The 20228-nt window shown below is 39.7% G+C and overlaps 1 protein-coding gene across 7 annotated transcripts in view; it reads left to right on the forward strand.

Annotated features, from left to right (window-relative positions):
- The window catches only part of Mast4 (microtubule associated serine/threonine kinase family member 4), a 565691-nt gene that overhangs the window by 148347 nt on the left and 397116 nt on the right, over nucleotides 1–20228 (forward strand). For all 7 annotated transcript variants that reach the window (XM_058583078.1, XM_058583079.1, XM_046456189.2 and 4 more), the window contains exon 2: nucleotides 18571–18724. In XM_058583078.1, coding sequence (XP_058439061.1) covers nucleotides 18571–18724 — 154 coding nt within the window. The remainder of the gene's footprint in view (nucleotides 1–18570; nucleotides 18725–20228) is intronic.

Genomic DNA, 20228 nt, shown 5'->3' on the forward strand with positions numbered 1-20228 from the left:
AAGTTTTGTATTTATCTGTATGGGTCCATTGCAAGAAAGGAGCTACAATTTGAATAGGATTCACAAATCTGAGAACCCTCCAAGGTTAAGAGTCCCATATTAGCTTGAGATGTTGCTGACTGTGGGAGCAACATCTCAAGCTTCTCCCTATACCCCACTTCCTTGTTATAGTGTCTTAACACAGATTAAGTACCTTGAAATGCTTTAGGAATGGGTTTGAAAACCATTTCTTTCATAGGTGACACACATTGCCTTTATTTTTGTGCGGACAGAAGAAATCTATTATGACCTTTATTTTTTTAAAGCTTCCAAAGTTAGGTTTCCATTATTACTTCAAGATAGGATAATATGGAACATGTAATCTTAGCTCAAATAGCTACGGTATTCTGGGAATCTGGAGAAGTTATTTTTCCCATTTCTTCACTTGCTTTAAGATGTCCTGTTTTCTGTTGAAGCTCACTATCCTGCAAACCTTAGCACCATCTTGTGTGTGTGGTGAGGGTTGGGTACTGGGGTTTGAATTCAGGGACAGTCTACCACCTAGCTACAACCCAAGCCCCTTCTACTTTTGAGACTGGGTCTTGCTAACTTGCCTAGGCTGGCCTCAAACTTGCAATCCTCCTGCCTCAGCCTCCTGAAGTGCTGGGATTACAGGTGTGCCCCACTAAACCTCACATTGTCCCTTCCTTTCCTGTCCTCATTCAGGATGGGTTAGTGATTCCATCAACATTGTTACAGAAGATAAACCTTGGACTGATTAATGATCATCTCCCTACTCTGCTGGATAATCCCGACTAGATGGAGGCAGGATATGTAGAATGCCAGGAGATGGAGAACACTTGGTAACCACACAGTGTGAATTTTTTTGGTTCGTGTTACTTTGGTGTATGCTTTGGCTTACATGTGCTTCCCAATCTGTTGGCATACCATGGGAGCTGTATTTTTACTCTGGGTCAGTCAGTGAATTATTATTTAATCAAATAATAAATTACCCAGAGAATCAAATGCAGGTTCTAAGAAAGGAGTTGAGAGTTAACAGTGATTACTGAAGTGCTGAAGTCACACGTCATCATTTATATTTTGTTCCTTAGAAGCAAGTCATTAATGAGAGCCTATCCTCAAGAAGTTGGCAAGATCTACTCCTGAAGGAAGAAGTTCCACAGAGTTTGTTGACATAAAATCACCACTTCTGGCCACTGAGACTGTCTTCTTGGCCTGGTATTCTTTCATGTACTTTGATTCCTTGATCTTCTGCTTCTGGACTCTTTCCATGTCTAGTGTCCATCCCAAGGGGGCTGTTTCATCCTTGAGGTCTTGTGCTTTGCCAGAAGGACTTTTGAGCTCTTGAGAGGATTTTGAGTGAAACATGTGCAAGACCAAACTATCTTTTGCCAATATTGATTACTTCTTGCAACATAACTTCCAAGTTGCTCTCTTGACTTTGATTAAACAAAGACCTCCCCAGGAAGGCTTGAGGCTCATATGGAAAGAAGGGAGTGAGGATGATAATAAACCTTGTCCTGCCACATACTGGGTCTTACCATTTGCATTCTTTAAGAACATAGGTTTTAACTTAGTACCAGGAAGGAATGGCAAATTCTGTGAGCAAGCAGGTCTCCTTAGAACACATTGTGTGATATGAGATTTAAGGGTCACAGACACACTCAACCATAAATTTATATTGAGTACCCACTGTATCAGAAGGGTGATAACCCTTGACCCTCAGTGTCTTGAAGTGCACATGCTTAATTATTTCTTGCTCATGCTTTTTGTCTGTTGGACAAAAAGGCGTTGGTGTTGTCCTTACTTTGGGACATGCTGGTGGAGTAACTTCCATCTGGAGGAAACATTTGCTGAAACAGAGGGAGGTGGACTTCCATGGAGGGTCTCACATGCAATTTGGACAAGATACATGTCACTTTTTCCTCACACTTGGTGGTCAGACCACATCATGTGACCCCCCACACCAACGCAACCATGGGAGGACTAGAGAGCACACCATTCATTATGCCAAGAAGTTGAAGCACCCCAAATAGTCTATCTGGTATACCACCTACCACATCAGCTGTGTGCCAGGTGCTCTTCTAGCTGTTGGGGATTTACCAGGGAGAAACAGACTCAAGTTTCTATGTTTGTCTAGTTAAGTTCAAATGGGAGAGACAATAAGAGAGAGAACGGGGTATGTGTGTGTGTGTGAAGTGTGTGCATGTTTGGGTGGGGAGTTTCCTATTCTAAAAACATTTTCTGGAAGGCCAGTGTTGGTAGTCACAGTGTCCTCGCCCAGTTTGAAAACCCTGTCACTCAGATATGCCTTCTGTCTTACTGATTGTTCTAAGAGTACTTAGGCTGTTCATAGATTCCTTTCATCTAACTCTTTGACCTTTTATTTCTAACTTAAGTACCATAGTTGATTAAATTTTGTTTTTAAGATACTATGATGACATAAGATTTTGAATTATAAGAATCCTTCTGAGGTTTTAGGTAGATTATTTCCCTCTTTGAGAGCAGTTATTGTCATCTTCCTATAGGTCTCCCCCCATCCCCCGCCCCTTTGCTTTAATTAGCTACTGTGATGAAGAGTGCTTAATTATCAAGTAAAAAATGCCACCACTTAATTGCATTTGTGTGATTTGTACAATAGTCATTTCCAAGTTTTCAAAACCAATTCTCAATGTTGACTTTTTTGCTTTTTCCTGTATTCTTACTCACTGGGGGGAAATGGCACATATTTACATATGGCACATTTATTTCACATTTTAGTGAAATACCATTTATGTAACACAAAATGTAAAATTATCTTGTTTTTCCAGATAGATAATCCTGTTCTTCTCACCTCCCTCCTCAGAGAACACCCAGCTGTTCGACCCCATCTTTCTTCAGGTGTGGGGGCACAGTCATTTTTGCTGATTTTCCTTGACCTCTGGATATAGAGATTCTTAGGGAAAAAAAGGAACTGAACTGTACTGGTTCCTCTCTAACACAAAGGAATAGTGATAGGTGGTAGAGAATGACTGGGCCCCTTCCTAAAACAGTCCTCCTCTCATTTCACATGGGTAGAGGCATCTTGACTTTATTTTGATTGTTATTCTACTTCAAAGGTGCACCTCTAACCCTTGGGGAAGTTGTCATGTAATAATATCCTTGAGTATAAGTAGATGCTTATTTATATGATGCATAGCCTAGCACTGGCTGTTTCAACACTTTTCCTAAGCTTGGGGTGGGGGACACAGAAAAGAGATGAGACAATAAGAGGGGACAAGGAGATATTAGCCAAGAATGGGATTATGTTTTTATATAGCAAAGGCTGACAAAGGAATCAGAACATTTTTGTACCTTTTTTTTTTTCTCCACTGAGCAGGGCAAGTTATTTATTTTCCAACACTTTTTCTGCTTTCTTTTTTCCATCCCACCTTTTATAGGTGACATTTATTGAGGTATGCTCCTTGCTTTCTAGTACATGCTCCTATGAAACTTTGTTATGAGTGGTCTTTAGGTTTCCTAGTATTTTTGATGTTGAGGCTACAGTGGGGGAATTAATCCACACTACCTATCTGGGATCCCCAAAGCCAAGAAATCGAGGCTGGGTCTCTGGGAGGAACTAAGTGTGTATATGGGTAGGTGTTGCTTTCAGTCTGGTTGGTTTTGCCCTGGATAACTCTGAACACTTGTGAGGAAAGCATTAGAGGCTGGTGTAAACTTTTAAAAGATGTAGGAGGGAAGGCAAGGTGGCAGGCATTGGAGAACACATTCTGTGATAGGTTGGAGTAGGAAGTTGTGTATCTTGGCTCAGAATGTTAGATGATGGTTGATCTCAAGGAGCACAGAGTTGTGGGTACATGCTGTCTCTTCAATTTAAATCATTCTGCAGTGGAGACTCCTCAAGCAATTCCTGCATTATGGGATGCAGAAATCCCAATGGAAAAATACCATGCTTTAATACCCAGGTATTCTCACCAAGTATTATCTCCTAGAAATAAAGTACCTACAATGCTTGGCTCTCAGAAGGCCTGCTGCAAATGTGATCTCCCTTTCTTCTTTTTTCTCTTGCAGGCAATTTCCTTGCATCAGGGAGTCTTCTGCAGCTTGGCTGTTGGTTTTGGAGGCAGTCTTAGGAGACTTATATAATGTTAGGGTGGAGGCAACAGAGATGTTCAGGAAGAACCTGGTCAGAATGCTGAGATGGAAAAGGAAGCTAGCCCAGTGAAACCTCTTCCTCTTCTAGATGTGGTCTGGATCACACACAGCAGGAGCTTAATGCTGCTGGTCTGTGGCTGGGTGAGAGTACTGGTGCTACTTGCAGGAGCATGGAATGGAAACATTGTGGAAGAGTGTTAGTCTGACTGCAAGCCCTGGCTCTCAATCTCTAATGATGATCACAACTCTGATTCCTTAAGCTCCCTAAATCTCAGTTTCCATATCTGTGAAATGGGGAAGAAAATGATGCCATGTCAAAAGACTGAATGATTTAACACGCTGAAGCACTTAAGATGGTACCTGGCCTGGCTGGCAGAGGTTGGTGGCTGGGACATTGAGGCTGTGGAGAAAGGGGACATTTCTCAACTACCTTGCCTGCTTTTCCTCAAACACATTGGACTTGCTCTCGCTTCAGGGCCCTGACACTTGCCACCCCTTTGGTTTGTACACCTTTTCCCCCACGTAGCTCACTCCCTTTCTTCCTTCCCTTGGATCTCTGTTCAGATATAGCCCTTTCAGAGGGGTTATCTGCAACTGCCAGTATTAAAGAGTGGTCCTCATCTGTATCCCACATTCTCCCTTCTTCTTCCCATCTTTTATTATCACCCAAAGAAAAGGGCTTTTGTTTTAGTCTCTGCTGCCTCCACAGTACCCAAAACACACTTGGCATGTAGATGAACTCTAAAAAATGTGCAAATTTATTGAATGAAGCAGGTAACCACAAACTTCTATAAAGAGCCAGATAATACGTATTCAGTATGTGTGGCTGTTTGATCTCTGTGGCAACTGCTCATTTCTGCTGTTGTAGACAGAGTGTACATGGTCCCTAAATGAATGAGCATAGCTGTGGTCTAACAAAATTTTATATGGTGCTCAGGCTATAGTTCGCCAGTCCCTAGAATATCAATGAATGGTGAAGGTCAGAGTGAAGGTCAGGATGGATGTTTACGGCTATGGTGGTTTGAGCATAGTGGGAGAAGTGACATACCTTTTAGAGAAACATTTGTAATTGGAAACTAAAGAAATCAACTATCCTGATGTTACACATGAATGGGGATCCCTGTGCTTCTCCAGCCAGGCCAATGAAATGGGCATGGCATTGCAAATCAGAGCTGTTATTTCCATATTGTGAACTGGTTTTAGTTAGTCTATAAATGAATTTGTGGAAGAGGAATTCACTGCTTAAAATCCCCATATATGGAAAAGAAATCCAATTGATCTATAAATTCAGGTTTAAAATTTTTAAATTTTTAATTGACACATACTAATTGTAAATACTTCCGGGGTACAGTATGATATTTCCATACATGTATACAATGTATAATGATCAGATTAGGGTAGCTGGCATATCTATCACCTTAAGCATTTATCTTTTCTCTGTGCTCAGAAGTTTAAAAATCTTCTCGGTTAAAAAATTGGAAGTGTTGTTAGCCTTAGCTACTCTACAGAACTTTAGAAGTTATTCCTCCTATCCAACCTCACGTTGTGCCCATTTGTTGAGAGCCACAGCCGAAGGGGCCCCAGCAAACTTCCAGCTGATTGGCTCACAGCGGCCCCAGCAAACTTCCAGCTGATTGGCTCACCTTGGCCCCAGCAAAATTCCAGCTGCCAGCTGATTGGCTCCTCTGCGGTGATGCTCATTGGGCTGTTTCCCCGCCCTTTCAGACCACGGAGCTGCTCATTGGGGGACTCTTTTGGCTCCGCCCATGCGACCCAGCCAGTCAGCCTCAAGAGCAGGAGGAGTTGGGGGTTGAGAGGCTCGCAGGAAGCCGGTGGTGGCAGTGGCTCCTGAATTGTGCCCAGCCGGACTGCGGCACCTGTTAACCATTTTCTCTCCATTCCCCTTTTCCCCTACCCTTTCCTTCCTCCTGAGTTCAGATTTTATATACCAGAACCCTAGATTTATTGGGAGGAAGACTATCTTTATCTGCAGAGTGGAGTGCTCTGCTCTCAGGCAGATTTCAAGGTCAAGCTCGAAACTTTTCCCTTAGCATGTCGCCTGACTCCAGCCTCTAGATCCCCTTGTGTCCAGGCAGAGTCCTTCTACTAATGAGTCACAGGAAGGAATGGGAAAGTACAGATCTGGGGCGTGGGAGATGGAGCTGGGTCAGAGGCTGACTGTAAAGTGACTTTCATGGTTCATCTGCTAAAAGTTCATTTTAGGACATTGCAAGAAGTCAGCGTGTTCACACCTTCTGGGATAGAAACTGGGCACTGTGTCTTGTCATGTTATTCCTTGGGGTTCTTATGCATTGCTGACTTTTTTGTTTTTGTTCTTTATGGGGAAGAGACGTAGCACTGCTACTCTGTCTAAAGTTAGACATAATTTTAATAGTAGTTTCAAAATTATTGTTTATACAAGAGAATAAAAGAGGACAATATGATAAAACTGTTCAAGCTCTTCAACAACTCCTCTGCCACTGCGTTGGTCGTATTTATGTAACTCTTCATAGTCTTTGGGGCCGCCTGGAGGACTGGAGGGACTCTTGATAGTGAATTATTTTTCTCTCTGTTTTTACCACACTGTGGCTTCTGGTATAATACTTCTTTTAGTGGAGTTATGAGCTGTGCCTAAAGGCAAAATCTTTTCCTTTCCTGATAGCACATGGAGGCTGGGACATCTCTTGGAACTTAAAGAAGATTTTTCTTCCTGGCAGATGGAGGAGTTAGTCTTGCTTGGAACCATATCTTCTCATGGAGAATAAATAAATGTGAGGAAGTTTGTGCAATGGTTGGTTGGCGAATCAGGATGTCAGAGGGCAGTGTGATCGAGTTGCTTACATGCTCATAACCCAAGTGAAGAGAAAAATATGAAGAAAAGTTCAGGAGGGCTAATTTTCTGCAGCATCTGCCAAACTTATTGCTCTTCTTCTTCCTTTTTCTTCTGGTCCCTTCATTTTGTTTTCTATCTCCTCTCTTCTTCCTCTTATATGTCTTTCTGTCATTTTCTCCTTACTTCTGAATGTCAAGTTCATGTTCTGCCTGGGTGTTGGCAGTTAGACTTAGCCTGACTTTTGGGGACTGGGTGATGTGAAGGTCAGCCAGGGATGATGTGAACTACACAAAAGGGAAGCTGGGGTGTCAGTATCATTAGCCAACTTGCTAAAGCAAGCCCTATATCTAGGGTGTGCTTCCAGCAGAAGTGGGCAAATGCTGGACAGTGCATTGGGCAGGTCAGTGGCACTGAGCCTAGATGCCACATCCTGTTCAGGTCCCCAAAGGCAAAGCCAGTTACTGCAAGACTTTGGGCACAAGGCAGCCCCTGGACCTCCAGTTCTCTACAGGGATCAAAGAATAGTAATTGGGAAGCAGGAATTCAGTCTAGGGAAACAAGGTGGACAGCAAGGTGTGAACCTGTTCAAATGGAAATCAGGAGAAAGAGATCTGGTGCTGAGACAGTGTACTACTGACTCAAGGCCTTGGTATTCAAAAATTTATTATTGAATATTTTTTATAAGTATTTCACAATAATTATTATTTATTAAAATTATTGTGTGTTGTTTTTGCTAAAAGAGAAGCATGTTTTGGTTCTCTGACAAATCGCTGAGAATCAAAGCTCAGGTGAGAAGACATGGCTCTGAGGGACTTGGAACCTGGGAACTATCAGGGATTATCTTTTCTGAGCATAATTTTTCCATCACTTTGCTTTATCTCTTCCTTATCCTGCAACCCTTTCCTTCTCCTTTTTATTCCCTTCAGGTATCCCCCATCCCATTAAAGGAGAAATAAAGTTGATTAAATACAGTTCTCATGGCTGTGCACTCCCTCATCCTCCAGAGCCAGTTCACCCTCTAAGCACTGGCCAATTTCTGAGTGATTGTCTTTCTCATTAATTTCCATTTTAACCTGGGGAGGTCCCCAAGCTGCTGAGAATTTGTGACTCCCAGTTCTTTAGAACATTTATTTGCTCATCAGGTCAGAGTTCAATCTGGGACTACTGTCCACAACTGACCTGCTCAAAATGCCTGTTTCCTCTTAATATGAAACCAGGAAACAATAATTAATTTGTGATGTTTGTCCAGCTAAAAAGCAGAAGGTTTTTTCATTTTCTTTGTTTTTTAATAAAAAGTTTATTTTGAAGTTTCCCCCTGGAAACTTGTGTAAAGTTTACTTTCAGTGCCAATGGACGTTATGGAACGGAAGTTCCAGCGATTGATTGTTTTGTTTTATGATTCTGAAAAAATGAACTAAGCTAAGAAATGATAGGGAAGGTGAAGGAAATAAAGCTTTGAGTGCCTTCTAGATCCCTGGTGTTATGCTTGGAGGTTTATATTGATCCATGAGAATCCTGTGAGGGGGGATATAATTATTTTATAGATGAAATTAAAATTTGTTCATCTTATATGACTGATAAGGGGCCGAGTGAAGTTCTAGTGGAAAATTTGCCTCCAACCACTGCCTTCTTCCCCGCCATGTTTACTGGTGTTTTCAAGAAATGGGAGGTGTAAGGCACTGGGGACTTCTTTAGCACCAGGTCCTTGGTGGAGCAGTTGGTGCCTAAAGAAAGATGACATTTAGGGTCTTAAAAGCCCTGTTGTGATATGTGGTACTGATGGGGTGGGAGAGACTCTGCTCTGTCTCTCTTCTCCCTTAGAACATGGTAGTTAGGTTTGAAAAGCTCTAAGGCAGATGGACAATTAGCATGTGTTTGGACCCCACTCTATGTCCCTTCTCACACTGGCTTTTGTGTGGCTGAGGACCATAATCTATGCAATTGAACGCAAGTCAAGGCATTAATTAACATCAGCACTGTTCCGCCAACATAGAAAGGAAAAGCAATTAACTAGGTGCAGTACCACAACTCTGCTCAAAGCCCTACTGTCTCCTATACCCAACTCTATCCAGACATCTTATGATTGTGGTTTTGTGTCAGTGGTCTGGGATAGAAGTGCCCTGAGAAAGATGCCTGCATTTTTTTTTCTCTTTTCTGTCTTCAACCCTTAGCACATTGTCTAATCTATAATAGACATTTGGCTAAAAAAAATTATTTATTTTTTTAGCAACTTTGAGTTAATAGAGCATGTATGAATAGAAAACCACCTGTGAATCATCCAAGTTGGTTATACAGTGATGAAGACTGAGGGGCTGTGGGAAGTAAAGTGGGTATGGGAGCAGAGTGCAGTAGGCTCAGGAATTTGGGTTCTGGTCTCAGTTCATACAACAACTCTCTGTGTAAACATGATCAATTGACTGTCTGGGCCATAGTCTTCCAGGAAAGCCAAGAAATTTGAGTACAGATGATTTTTTAAGTTCTTTCTACTGCTAATATTTTGTGATTCTGTAATTCTGTTTTAAGGAAACCACTTGTGTGGGCCACCAATTCGGTTTAAGCTGATCATCTGGACTGACCAATGCCAGAATCAAAGAAACTGATCTTTTGTGGGGAGCATTCCCAGCCTGGAGTTATAAGAGGACGTTAACAACATTAGCTTTCTGGGCTTCATGTCCTTCACCACTGTGATCCCCTGTGTGGGAGACAGTTTGGAACAACGGAAGGAATGTGGGCTCTGGAGTTCAGGATCTCAGACTTGATTCATTGTGGTACCTCTAGTCAACGCAAAAACTTTGATTAATCTTTCTGCATCTGTTTCCTCCTTGGTAAAATGAGACTAATAACACTGCCTAACTGGGAGTCTCTCTGTCACAAAAAGTGGGAAGTGGGCACATAGTGTCAAGTTTTGTCGTGTTGTGTGGGAATTTTCCACTTTGACTTTAAACAGAAGGAAGATAAATGAGAAATGTATTCTCTTCCTGCTTGTTAACCACAATCAGAATCTTTAGTTACATTGCTGATGGGGACAGGAGAGTATCAGGGGAATTTAATGACTTCAGATAAGTAAACAACTTCAGGCATAGATCAGATTCCTAAATAAAGGTCAGGGAAACATCTAGAATATTAAAGTGACAAGAAAACAGGTGATACATATGCACAGTTAAATTAGTATACTCTGGTTTCCCCAAGTGACATTGTCCCTAAGCCAAACTTCAGAATTGAGTCATAGTCTGAAAACTATACACATAAATGCCATGTTTCTAAAATTTGTAAAATAATATTAACTTTTTTTCTTATCTTTCAACTATTGAATTTATTCCAATTAAATGCCTGCTGTGTGTTGCTGTGTCCTTGGGCGATAATGATATTGTATTGCTTGTGATTGCTGTGTGTGTGTGTGTGTGTGTAGACACAATCATGAGCAAAGGAATTGACTTTCTTGAAGTTGAGTTGACAGACAAAAGTAAGATAGTGTATCAAATTGCTAATTTACATATTTCTCTTGGAAGGGAAGAAAGAAAATCAATTAAGAGATGAAACTGGCGGTATAGCTCTGTGTAGGTGAATGCCCTTGTAGTTTGATCTAATAATGTACTTTAGGACATTTCTGAAACAAATTTAACATTGCTAATTGAAGTTTGTTATTCCAAGAATTAATTACAAGGCCAAAGATGGAAAGCAATATTGGTAGCTAGACATTTTCCAGGTTAAACACATTCTATCAGTGCATCATTTCTCAAAATGTGGATGTTTATTAAGAAAGTGAGGGCTGGGGTTGTGGCTCAGTGTTAGAGTGCTTGCCTAGCATGCATGAGGCACTGGGTTCGATCCCCGGAACCACATAAAAATAAATAAAATAAAGGTATTGTGTCCATCTACAATTAAAAAAAAAAAGAAAAGAAAGTGAATGGAGTAAAATTGTTAAAACCGTTAAATTGTTTGCATCAATTAGCATTGCTCAGGAAACGATCACTTACTAAGTCTCATTGAAATGAACTATTTTTGCTAAAATTCTATCTATGCTCTTCATTCCCTTTCTTGTTCTCAAAAGGTTTTAAGATGAACTGTAATCACATAACCCAGGAAGATGAATAACTTAAAAATGGGTGAAGACAGACAAAAAAGAAAGTAGGCATAGAGCAGTGATTCTCAATAGTGGCATTATTGACATTTGGGGCTGGGCAACTCTTTGTTGTGAGGGGCTGATCCAGTACATGGTAGGATATTTAGTAGTATCCCTGGCCTATGATTAGTAGAAAACCAGCACACTGCTCTAAGTTGTGACAACCCAAAATGGCTCCAAACATTGCCCGTGTCATCTGGGGGATGGGGATGACATCGAAATCAGCACCAGTTGAAGACCCCTGCTTTAGAGAGGAGAATGAAGTCTGAACTAAGATTTGTGGAGCTAAAGGATCCACAAAGTCTTGGTTGGAGATTGCGTGATTATAGGTTTTTCCTGGGGAGTTCTCTGAACTGAAGAACAGAAACATGACTAGTTGTTTGACTCAAGGGGTGCCCAGAATAAAACCAGACCAGAGCCCCACATCAGCACCACTAGTTCTAGTGCACAGAACTGAAAGGCATTTTTATAAGTGTTTTTCTCTGCAACTTGAATGAAGCTCCCGGTGGGCAGGGGGTTTTGCCGTTTTGCCCACTGCTGTGCCCAGAGCAATACCTGGCATACAGATGCTTAATAAATATTCATAGAAAGAGATGAATCCTGACAAGGAGTATACAGTGTAATATAGGTCTTTCCTTACATGTTTATAGAACTGAGCAGCCAGATTTATAGGGCTGTTTTTTACAATATCATTAAATGGAAGCAAGTGTTCTGGGCAGCATAATCCAAACTGAATGTCAGCAAAATCAATAAATGGGCCCCAGGACAAGGTGATCTAGGATTGTCACTCTCCCAGTAGTCTAACTCAAGTCTATAGTTAGATTTTAGGATGCCAGGAAAGGAGTGTTACTATTCTTCAGGCAGTACAGAGAACAATGAATGCTTTCTTCTTTTCTATGTTCCTTGAGTAATAGAGAACAGAGGGAAGGGTATCTGAGAGGTGCCACTGGGAAAGGCCAGGTACATGGAAAGCTACATGCTTTGCCAGGCTGAGTGGGGGACTTGAGCTGAGCCTCCAAGGAGAGTGACTAACAATATTTTTTGTTATTGGTCAAGAAGAAGGGCCACTATGTGCCACTTCAAGAGAAAACATGTTGAAGATACCCATTGTGTGGGAGATTACACCTTGGGAATTCTGTGCTCCAGAATACAAGCATGTGGACTAAATAATTGTACAGCAATTTTGACCAGATTTTCACTTTTGCTGTATAAACAAAGATCTTGGTAAAATTGCAGTAAGTTTAATTTTCTTGCAAATTATCTGTGGTGAAGTATGCATTCAGCTATACAATGAAAGAGGTGGCTTTGTCCTTGGGAACATTTGTAGTAACTGCAGTGAGTATTCCTTAGGCACTCACCAAGTGCCAAGCAAAGTTTAAAAGTGCTTTACAAATGTGACTAGCTACCTCAGGGAGTAGATACTGTTGTCACTAACATTTTATGGATGAGGAAACAGGTGCAGAAAGAGTTAAGTATCTTAATTAAGATACTCCTAGTTATCTCTAGTCTTAGCTCCTAACCACTGTGGAATTAGTATGAATTCAATAATTACTCTCTTAACTATAGAAGTCTGTTATATCAAAATTTAAAATATTGATTTTAGACATTGGTTTAAAAGTAAATAAAATCCAATTGTGAAATACAGTAAAGTCATTTTAGTTTGCCTATTTGATTTTTTTTTGGGGGGGTGGAGATGGGAGAGAGAGAATATGTTTAATTAGGATTACAAGCCTAGTCTGTGCTGTTTCATAATTCAGATATTTTCATATCAAATATTTAGTATTCTAAGAAATAGAATAACTGAACAATGTATTCATAACCTGTGTTACTAGTTAGTCTCTCTCCTCTCTCTTTTTTTTAATCACAAAGAAGACTTTTCCAGGAAGCCACCATCATATATGCAGATGACATTGGTGATCCCTTTGAACTAATGAACTTTGGCCTTAGGGCACATGCATTCTGGATGGGTCTTTAAAATGCATATGCCACATCTTGGGAATGAATGCAGAATTATAGAAAAGAGAAATGGGGCTAAGGAAAAGTGGGATTGATAGACACAAGTGAATATGCTAGTAGGGGTATAGTTAAAAGGTCGAACAATTCATTATTTAGGAATCACCTTCAGAGGTAGGCCTGTTCAAAAAATTAGCATATTAGTTTGGTATATAGAAAAGACTCTTTGAAAAGATGCCATTTACCATAACCTAAGGGTCTTTTCCATACATGAAGCATTCAATTTTGTCAAAGTACTGGAGACTCATTTTAGCATTTCACCTTGGATATTATTTAATATATATTTATATTTTTCAACAATGAAAGCTCTTTATGGCATGCATTTTTTTATTTCTTTCCTATTGTTATATTTAAACTGAATACCAGAGATTTGAAAATTCATTTGTTCCTTCCGCAAATACTTATGGGGTGCCTTTTAGTTAGTGGGCACTGTTTTGGGGATGGAGCAGACTGGTGCCTAATTTCATGTAGTTTTTATCTTAGCAGAAGAATGGCAAGAGACAAGTCCAAAAAAAATCTGTGTCATGTGGAAGTAGATGCTATGAAAAAAAAAATAAGAAAAGGGAATGAAGTGGTGGGCATAATGTTTCACATGGGTAGTTACAGAGGGCTTCCTACAAAGGATGGCATGTGAGTGGAGACCTGGAAGGTATGGGAGGCACAATATCTAATATCTGGGGTGTATCTCAGGGAGAAGAAATGATAGATGTAATGTCCTACATGGAAAGATGCTTGCGGCATCTGAGGTCTGCTAGGGACCAAGATGGACTGAGTGGAATGGAGGATACTGTGGTCAGAGAGCTGGGAGTAGAGGTGGCAGAACCTTGTAGGTCACTGTCTAGACACTGGGTTTGGTCAGGATGAAGAAATAGCCTTGGGAGGACTGCAGCATAGAAGGGAGCAGTTCTAGAAGTCCTAGTTGGAGCACGTAGCTTGTGTTTCAGAAGGGTCATTGGTAGTTGTCCTGAGGCCACAGTGGCCATTGTAAGATGGATCATGATAACAGAACTGATGCTACTACTGGTAAAAGTGACTGGATTATTATTGTATTTTAGAGGTTGAGGTAGAGGATTTACTGGTTGGATATGGAATGAGAAAGAGAAATTAAGAATATTTTTGAAATTTATGACCCCACTAGCTAGAAGAAATGGTGTTGCATTCAGTGAAATTGGAAAAATATTTTTCTTTCTATTCATATGTCACTGTCAATATTTAAAAATCTATTGGATAACTCATAATGATGTCTGGAGATGAGGTTGGAGAAAATAGTTAAGTAAAAGTTCAATGTTTGTGGCCAGTTTTGCCTTTTAGAGGTAGATAGATGATAGTACTTGGGCATAGAGCCATAGAAAAAGAAACCCAAGAACAGGATGGTGGTGGTGATGGGAAAGATACTTAAAATTGATCCAGCCTCATAAATGATTCAGCTTTATGTGTAATTCATCTTCATTGATGAGAGAAGCCACATGTAATCATAGTAGATTTCTTCTCTTTTTCTCAGCCTGATAGTTTGTAAAATAGCAAACACTATCTTAGGATGACAAATACAGAAAATACAGATGAAAAACTCTTACTTTTACTATTATTATGAATTCTATATGATTATCATTGTTACAAGACTGATAATTTTGGAAACTTTCCCCTAAATTTGCTTGATTTACCTTGTTGATGTGTCCCTTAGATGATTTGTATTGCCTGCAGCAGACTGCTAACTAAGAGCAGTTGTTCATCACTCACATGTAGAGGTATGATACACCCCATCTATCTGATTTCATAAGTTCAGTAATGTGCAAATGCACAGTTTCAATGTTTTGTGTTTTATTCTGGCTCATGTTGGAATTAAAGGGGTTTGCAAAACAAACGTAGGAGTTTTTCAGCAAATCCATTCACCAAGAATCAATATTTACTATTGGTGAATGAAAATAAGGACATATTTCTGGAGAATATATTTCAATTCTGGATATCTGTGACTAGCAATGTGCTAGATGACCAGGGAATGGGATCTGGCTCTCCCGGAGTTGGCTCTAGAGATTGTTTGCTTAGGGAGGGAAATTGCAAATGTTTGCAGCAAGTGGAACGAGTCCAGGCTTTGATGCCCTTGAGCATCAGTGAAAGTTTCAAGGTGACCTCCATCTTTAGTTAAACCCCTTATAGTGTGAGTACTGGGGGAGTTTGGAAAAGTTGGAAAACATTAAACTGAAATCAGTTAAAGAGCAATGTCCAAAATGACACGTTTGATATGCACCGTAAGCTCTAGGGTGTGATGAAATGTTTTTAAAGGGATTGTGAGTGTTTAAATCAGGACAAAAATGGCAAATAAATTGTGGGGCTGCAGTAGACCCTTTTAAGAATCTTTGACTAATTGTAAAAGGAATACGAAAGCCACTGACAACATAGCAAATTTGGAAAAATGATCTATTTAGAGAAAGCCCTGTTGGGAGTGTGAACTGATAGGAAGAAGGAAATGGGATCCCGGAGCACCACACTATTCTTATCGGTTTTTCTGCTCATAGTATGTTGAAACATTTGCAGCCCTCATAGTTCACTGCCTCAATTTCCCCAGATTTAAAATATTATGCTTCTCTTGGGGTGGTGATTCTGATTTAAAACCTGGCTTATGGACTATTAGCTATTAGCTTGTGGCTATATATGTATATATATGATGGAAGAGATTCTTTTTCTTTATCCTGCACCTTCTTGTTGAATTCCTTCTTTTTCAAAAGAAAAAGACATATTTATCTCATGTCTTTTATGACTCGTTTGGAAATCTGCAAGGAAATTACATAATTCCTTATTTAGGAATAATTCCCTTCCACTTATTTTTCCACCCTCTGTTAATTTGTAATATAACAATCTTCCCCTGAGTAATTAATTGTAATTCTGCAAACTGAGTGAAAAATAAGTAGCAGAAGCTGATGAACCTTGAACAATAAATATTTGTATTTTATGCAGCTGCCACTAGTAATTAAGAGAAAATAACTTAGCAGAATAGACCCTAACTTGCTTGATTGCTTTGAGCGGTGGTCATCCATTCTGAGTGCGTTGACTAGGACTAGTAGATATTATGGAACATTTTGTTGAATGTCTATGGCACATTGCCACCTTGTGGCTGCAAGTTTCCTTGTACTGGAGAAGAGCAGCTTTAAACTAATGTTAAGTCTACATTGTGTAGCCTGATTTTTTATGTTTTTTCCTGGTATTTATACTGTACATTGCTCACAAAAGATTTGAGGCATCACGTAAGGATATGTAGAATATAGTATTGGTGAATTTAAGAGAATATCACATAGTCTTAGAAGAGGCATGCTAATGTGTTTATGGGTGAAGACCCATAATCTGCAGCTAACACCCACTGCTTACATGAGTGTGTGTACATGTGTGTGCGTGGATAGAGGGAGAGAAAGCAAAGGCAGTGTGGTAAAAGTTAGCAGTTCATCATTGGCCAGTGGAGTGCAGATGCTAATTGCGTTTACTCATAACCACTTTTCCATAATTTCAAGTTTTCTTCTGACATTTTTCAAAGTAAAAAAAAAAAATTGGCAGGAAAGAAAAATTGGGGTAAGGACATAATGTGGAACCAAAAAGAAGGGAAAAATAACATTTGCATTGTGTGATGGTCTGACTACAATTGAACCATGGATTGGATTCTGCCTTCTCTAGTAACCAAAAGGTAACTGTCCAGGTTTCCCTGGCTACAATTCTTCAACTACAAAATTTAAGGGCAAAATATCTGAGGGTAGACGGAATTTCCTCCTTGGAGGCCTTTCTAAGTAGGACACTGATGTAATGAACAGCAGTCTCAGCAGATACTTTGCAATAAGTACAAGTTCCCATTTGTAAGGGCTGTTTCTTTTAAAAGTTCACACTTGAATTCCTTCCCCCTCCTGATCTGGCTTTGATTCTGGAACAGATGAACTCCTAGTTCTTCAAGGGCCCTTCACTAAAATTCTGATTGGAAGTTGAAATATAGTAAAGTACTAGCTGGCCAGGAGTATGATCCAGTGTTTAATGAGAAGTTATTGAAATTGAGCCTTTGGTTGTCACTAATGAGCCCAGTTGAGCATGGAGAAAAGTGGACAGTGTCTAGCAACCAGTGATGTCTATTCTATCTAAACTAATTTGGGAGGGGATATTCATAAGCAAGATCAAGTTTCTTACTGTGCAATGATGTTGAATGTGGTACAGTGGTGTAGACAACAAGTGGATGGATGGCCTATCTCTGAATTTCTTTTTATAAATACATTTGTGATGGTCTTAATATGAAAGAATTCAGATGGGTGTAACCATGGGAGCAGCACTTTCCCCATGAAAGCAGAACAAGTCTCAGTGAAACATCCCTTAAAATGCCTGGCTTTGAGCATTGCCACCCTCTGCGATGTTTTAACATTTCTACAGTTAGCCGTTTTCTGTGATAATTGGAATTTCTGCAAATATCTGAATATCTTTTTGCATATCCTTAATAATGACCTGGATATATATGTGCATGTGTGTGTACATGCACACACATTAATATTTTTATCCTTTGTGACTATCTAGATGCATATATATGCATTTGTACTACCTCTGAGGTGAATATCCAGAAGGTCAGCACTTTTCAAGTATGAAAGATTTTCTTTCTTTTTTCTTCTTCTTCTTTTTTAACACAATGCATTTATTTTTATGTGGTGCTGAGGATCGAACCCGGGTCCTGCCTGTGCTAGGCGAGCGCTCTACCACTGAGCCACAATCCCAGCCCCTGAAAGATTTTCTTATAAAAGCAGAACAGATCTTGAAATAAGTGTTGTGACACAAGGGATTCTTTTGTAAAAAGCTGTCTCTTGAAGTGGATATGGTTTCTCTGATTCTCATGACAGGTTTTCTTTTTAAAAGCCATGAAGTGATGTAGGGATGTATTGATTTCCATTAAGGGCTATGGTGCTTAGAAATCTCTCTCCTGAACTTATATTTGTGAGCAATACGTGAATTTTCTTTTGTGACCAACTAAAGACCGTATCTTGCTTCATTATAGAGCTATATGCTTCAGTTTGGGCTGAGGGGACCATGGTCTAAAGAAAAACATATTTTATTTATACAGGAGAATAGAAAACACATATATGCATGTGCATAACTCAATCAAAAATTCCATGAAACAGTACTTTCCCTTCTTCATTGGACAGTGATAATTTCCATTCTGTTGTACTAAAAAATACTGATTACAAACAACTCAACTTGATTTCATGACCCACTAGTATGTTGTGACCTGCATTCAAAATCCTGTTACTGAGATTTTGAAGCAAGTGAGACTGTCTTTCAGATGAAAGACAAAACAATGAAATCCTGAATTTTCTAAGTATCAAGTGAAGAACAGGGTTGGGAGGAAGGGGGATTTAGAGGAGGATAAGAAGGGAAGCGAGTGTGAGCTGCGTCTTTGATTCTAGGTTGTGTCTAATGTCCCCACTAAATGTTGCTACTCTCCTTCTGTGTACAGCTTGATCATATCCTGTCCCCACCACCCATGCCATTTCGGAAATGCAGCAACCCAGATGTGGCTTCTGGTCCTGGCAAGTCATTGAAGTATAAAAGACAGCTGAGTGAGGATGGAAGGCAGCTGCGGCGTGGGAGCCTGGGAGGAGCCCTGACTGGTGAGTCATGAGTGGCTTGGATCAGGGAAGGATTGTGCTTCTCTGATAGGGTCCTGGATGGCCGCAGGGTCTCATGTGAGAAAATCAGCTTGCAGACCATTGGGTACAATCTCATTCAATCCAGAAAATACTTAAATTGGAGCTTTTATTACTCAACTTTAATGAATATAACTGACATACAATGAACTGTCCCCATTGTGCATGTACATATGTATGAATTTGGGCAAATTCATGCACCAGTATAACCACCACTGTGATCAAAATATAAAATGTTTCCTATGTTCTTTCTGCTTAATACCAGTTCTCACCTCATCCTCTAGTCTCTGGGTCCATGGCAGCCATATATCTGCTGTCTGTCACTGTAGATATATCTGAAGAGTTTTATATAGATGGAACCGTATACTATGGCTTCTTTTGCTCAGCATATTGTTTTAAAGATTTGCCAATGTTGTTTCCATCAGTAGTTAAGTGTTTAATGTTTGTGTCTGTACTATTTAACTTCATAAGAAACTATCAAACTGTTTTCCATAACTGTGCCATTTTCTACAACCAAAAATGATGAATGAATAAACCAATCACTCTACTTCCTTACTAATCTGTGATGTTCCCAGTCTGTGTAAGTTTGGCCATTTTCATGATATATAATCTTATCATTTTGTGGTTTTTCTTTTGTATTTTTTTGACTATTTGTTTTTTAGCTTTCTGGTACTGTAAGAAATACCCGAGATAATCAACTTAAAAAGAGAAAAGGTTTATTTCAGCTTAGTTTTAGAGGTTCTAGTCCATGGTTTGTTGGTACCATAGCTTTGGGCCTGTGGCAGCACACCATAGTGCAGAAAGAAAGAAAGGAAGAGGAATGGGCTGGCCCTATACCTTTACTTTCAAGGACAACCCCCCAGTGATCTGAAAATCTTCCCATTAGGCCCCATCTCTTAAAGTTTCTCCTACCTCCCAGTAGCATCACACTAGCATCAAACCTTTAATACATGGACCTTTGGGGGACATTCCAGATCCACACTACTGCAACTAGAGAAGTAGAACATCTTTTCATGTGCTTACTGGACATTAATAGATCTTATTTTGTGAAGTATATTCTAATCTTTCAACCATGTTTAACTCATTGTTATAGTTAATTAAAAAAAAAAGTCAAGTTAGGCACCAAAATACATACTGTATGTTATTTATGAGACAGCAGTAAAAGCTCTTTTTTAAAAAATTTTTATTTGTTCTTTTTAGTTATACATGACAGTAGAATATACTTTGACATATTATACATACATGGAATATAACTTCCCATTCTTGTGGTTGTACATGATGAAGAATTATATTGGTCATGTATTCATACATGAACATAGGAAAGTTATGTCCAATTCATTCTAATCAGTAAAAGCTTTTAAATGTGAGAGATTAAAAAATCTGGTCTCATAGAATTAGAGAATAGAATAGTGATTACCAGAGCCTGGGAAGGGGAGGTTAGAGAGAGTTTATAGGCACTGGGGTACAT

This window comes from Marmota monax, unplaced genomic scaffold (assembly GCF_021218885.2).
Source record: "Marmota monax isolate L192 unplaced genomic scaffold, Marmota_monax_Labrador192_F-V1.1 WCK01_AAM20220418_F8-fsc00130, whole genome shotgun sequence".
In the NCBI taxonomy this organism is placed as follows: domain Eukaryota; kingdom Metazoa; phylum Chordata; class Mammalia; order Rodentia; family Sciuridae; genus Marmota; species Marmota monax.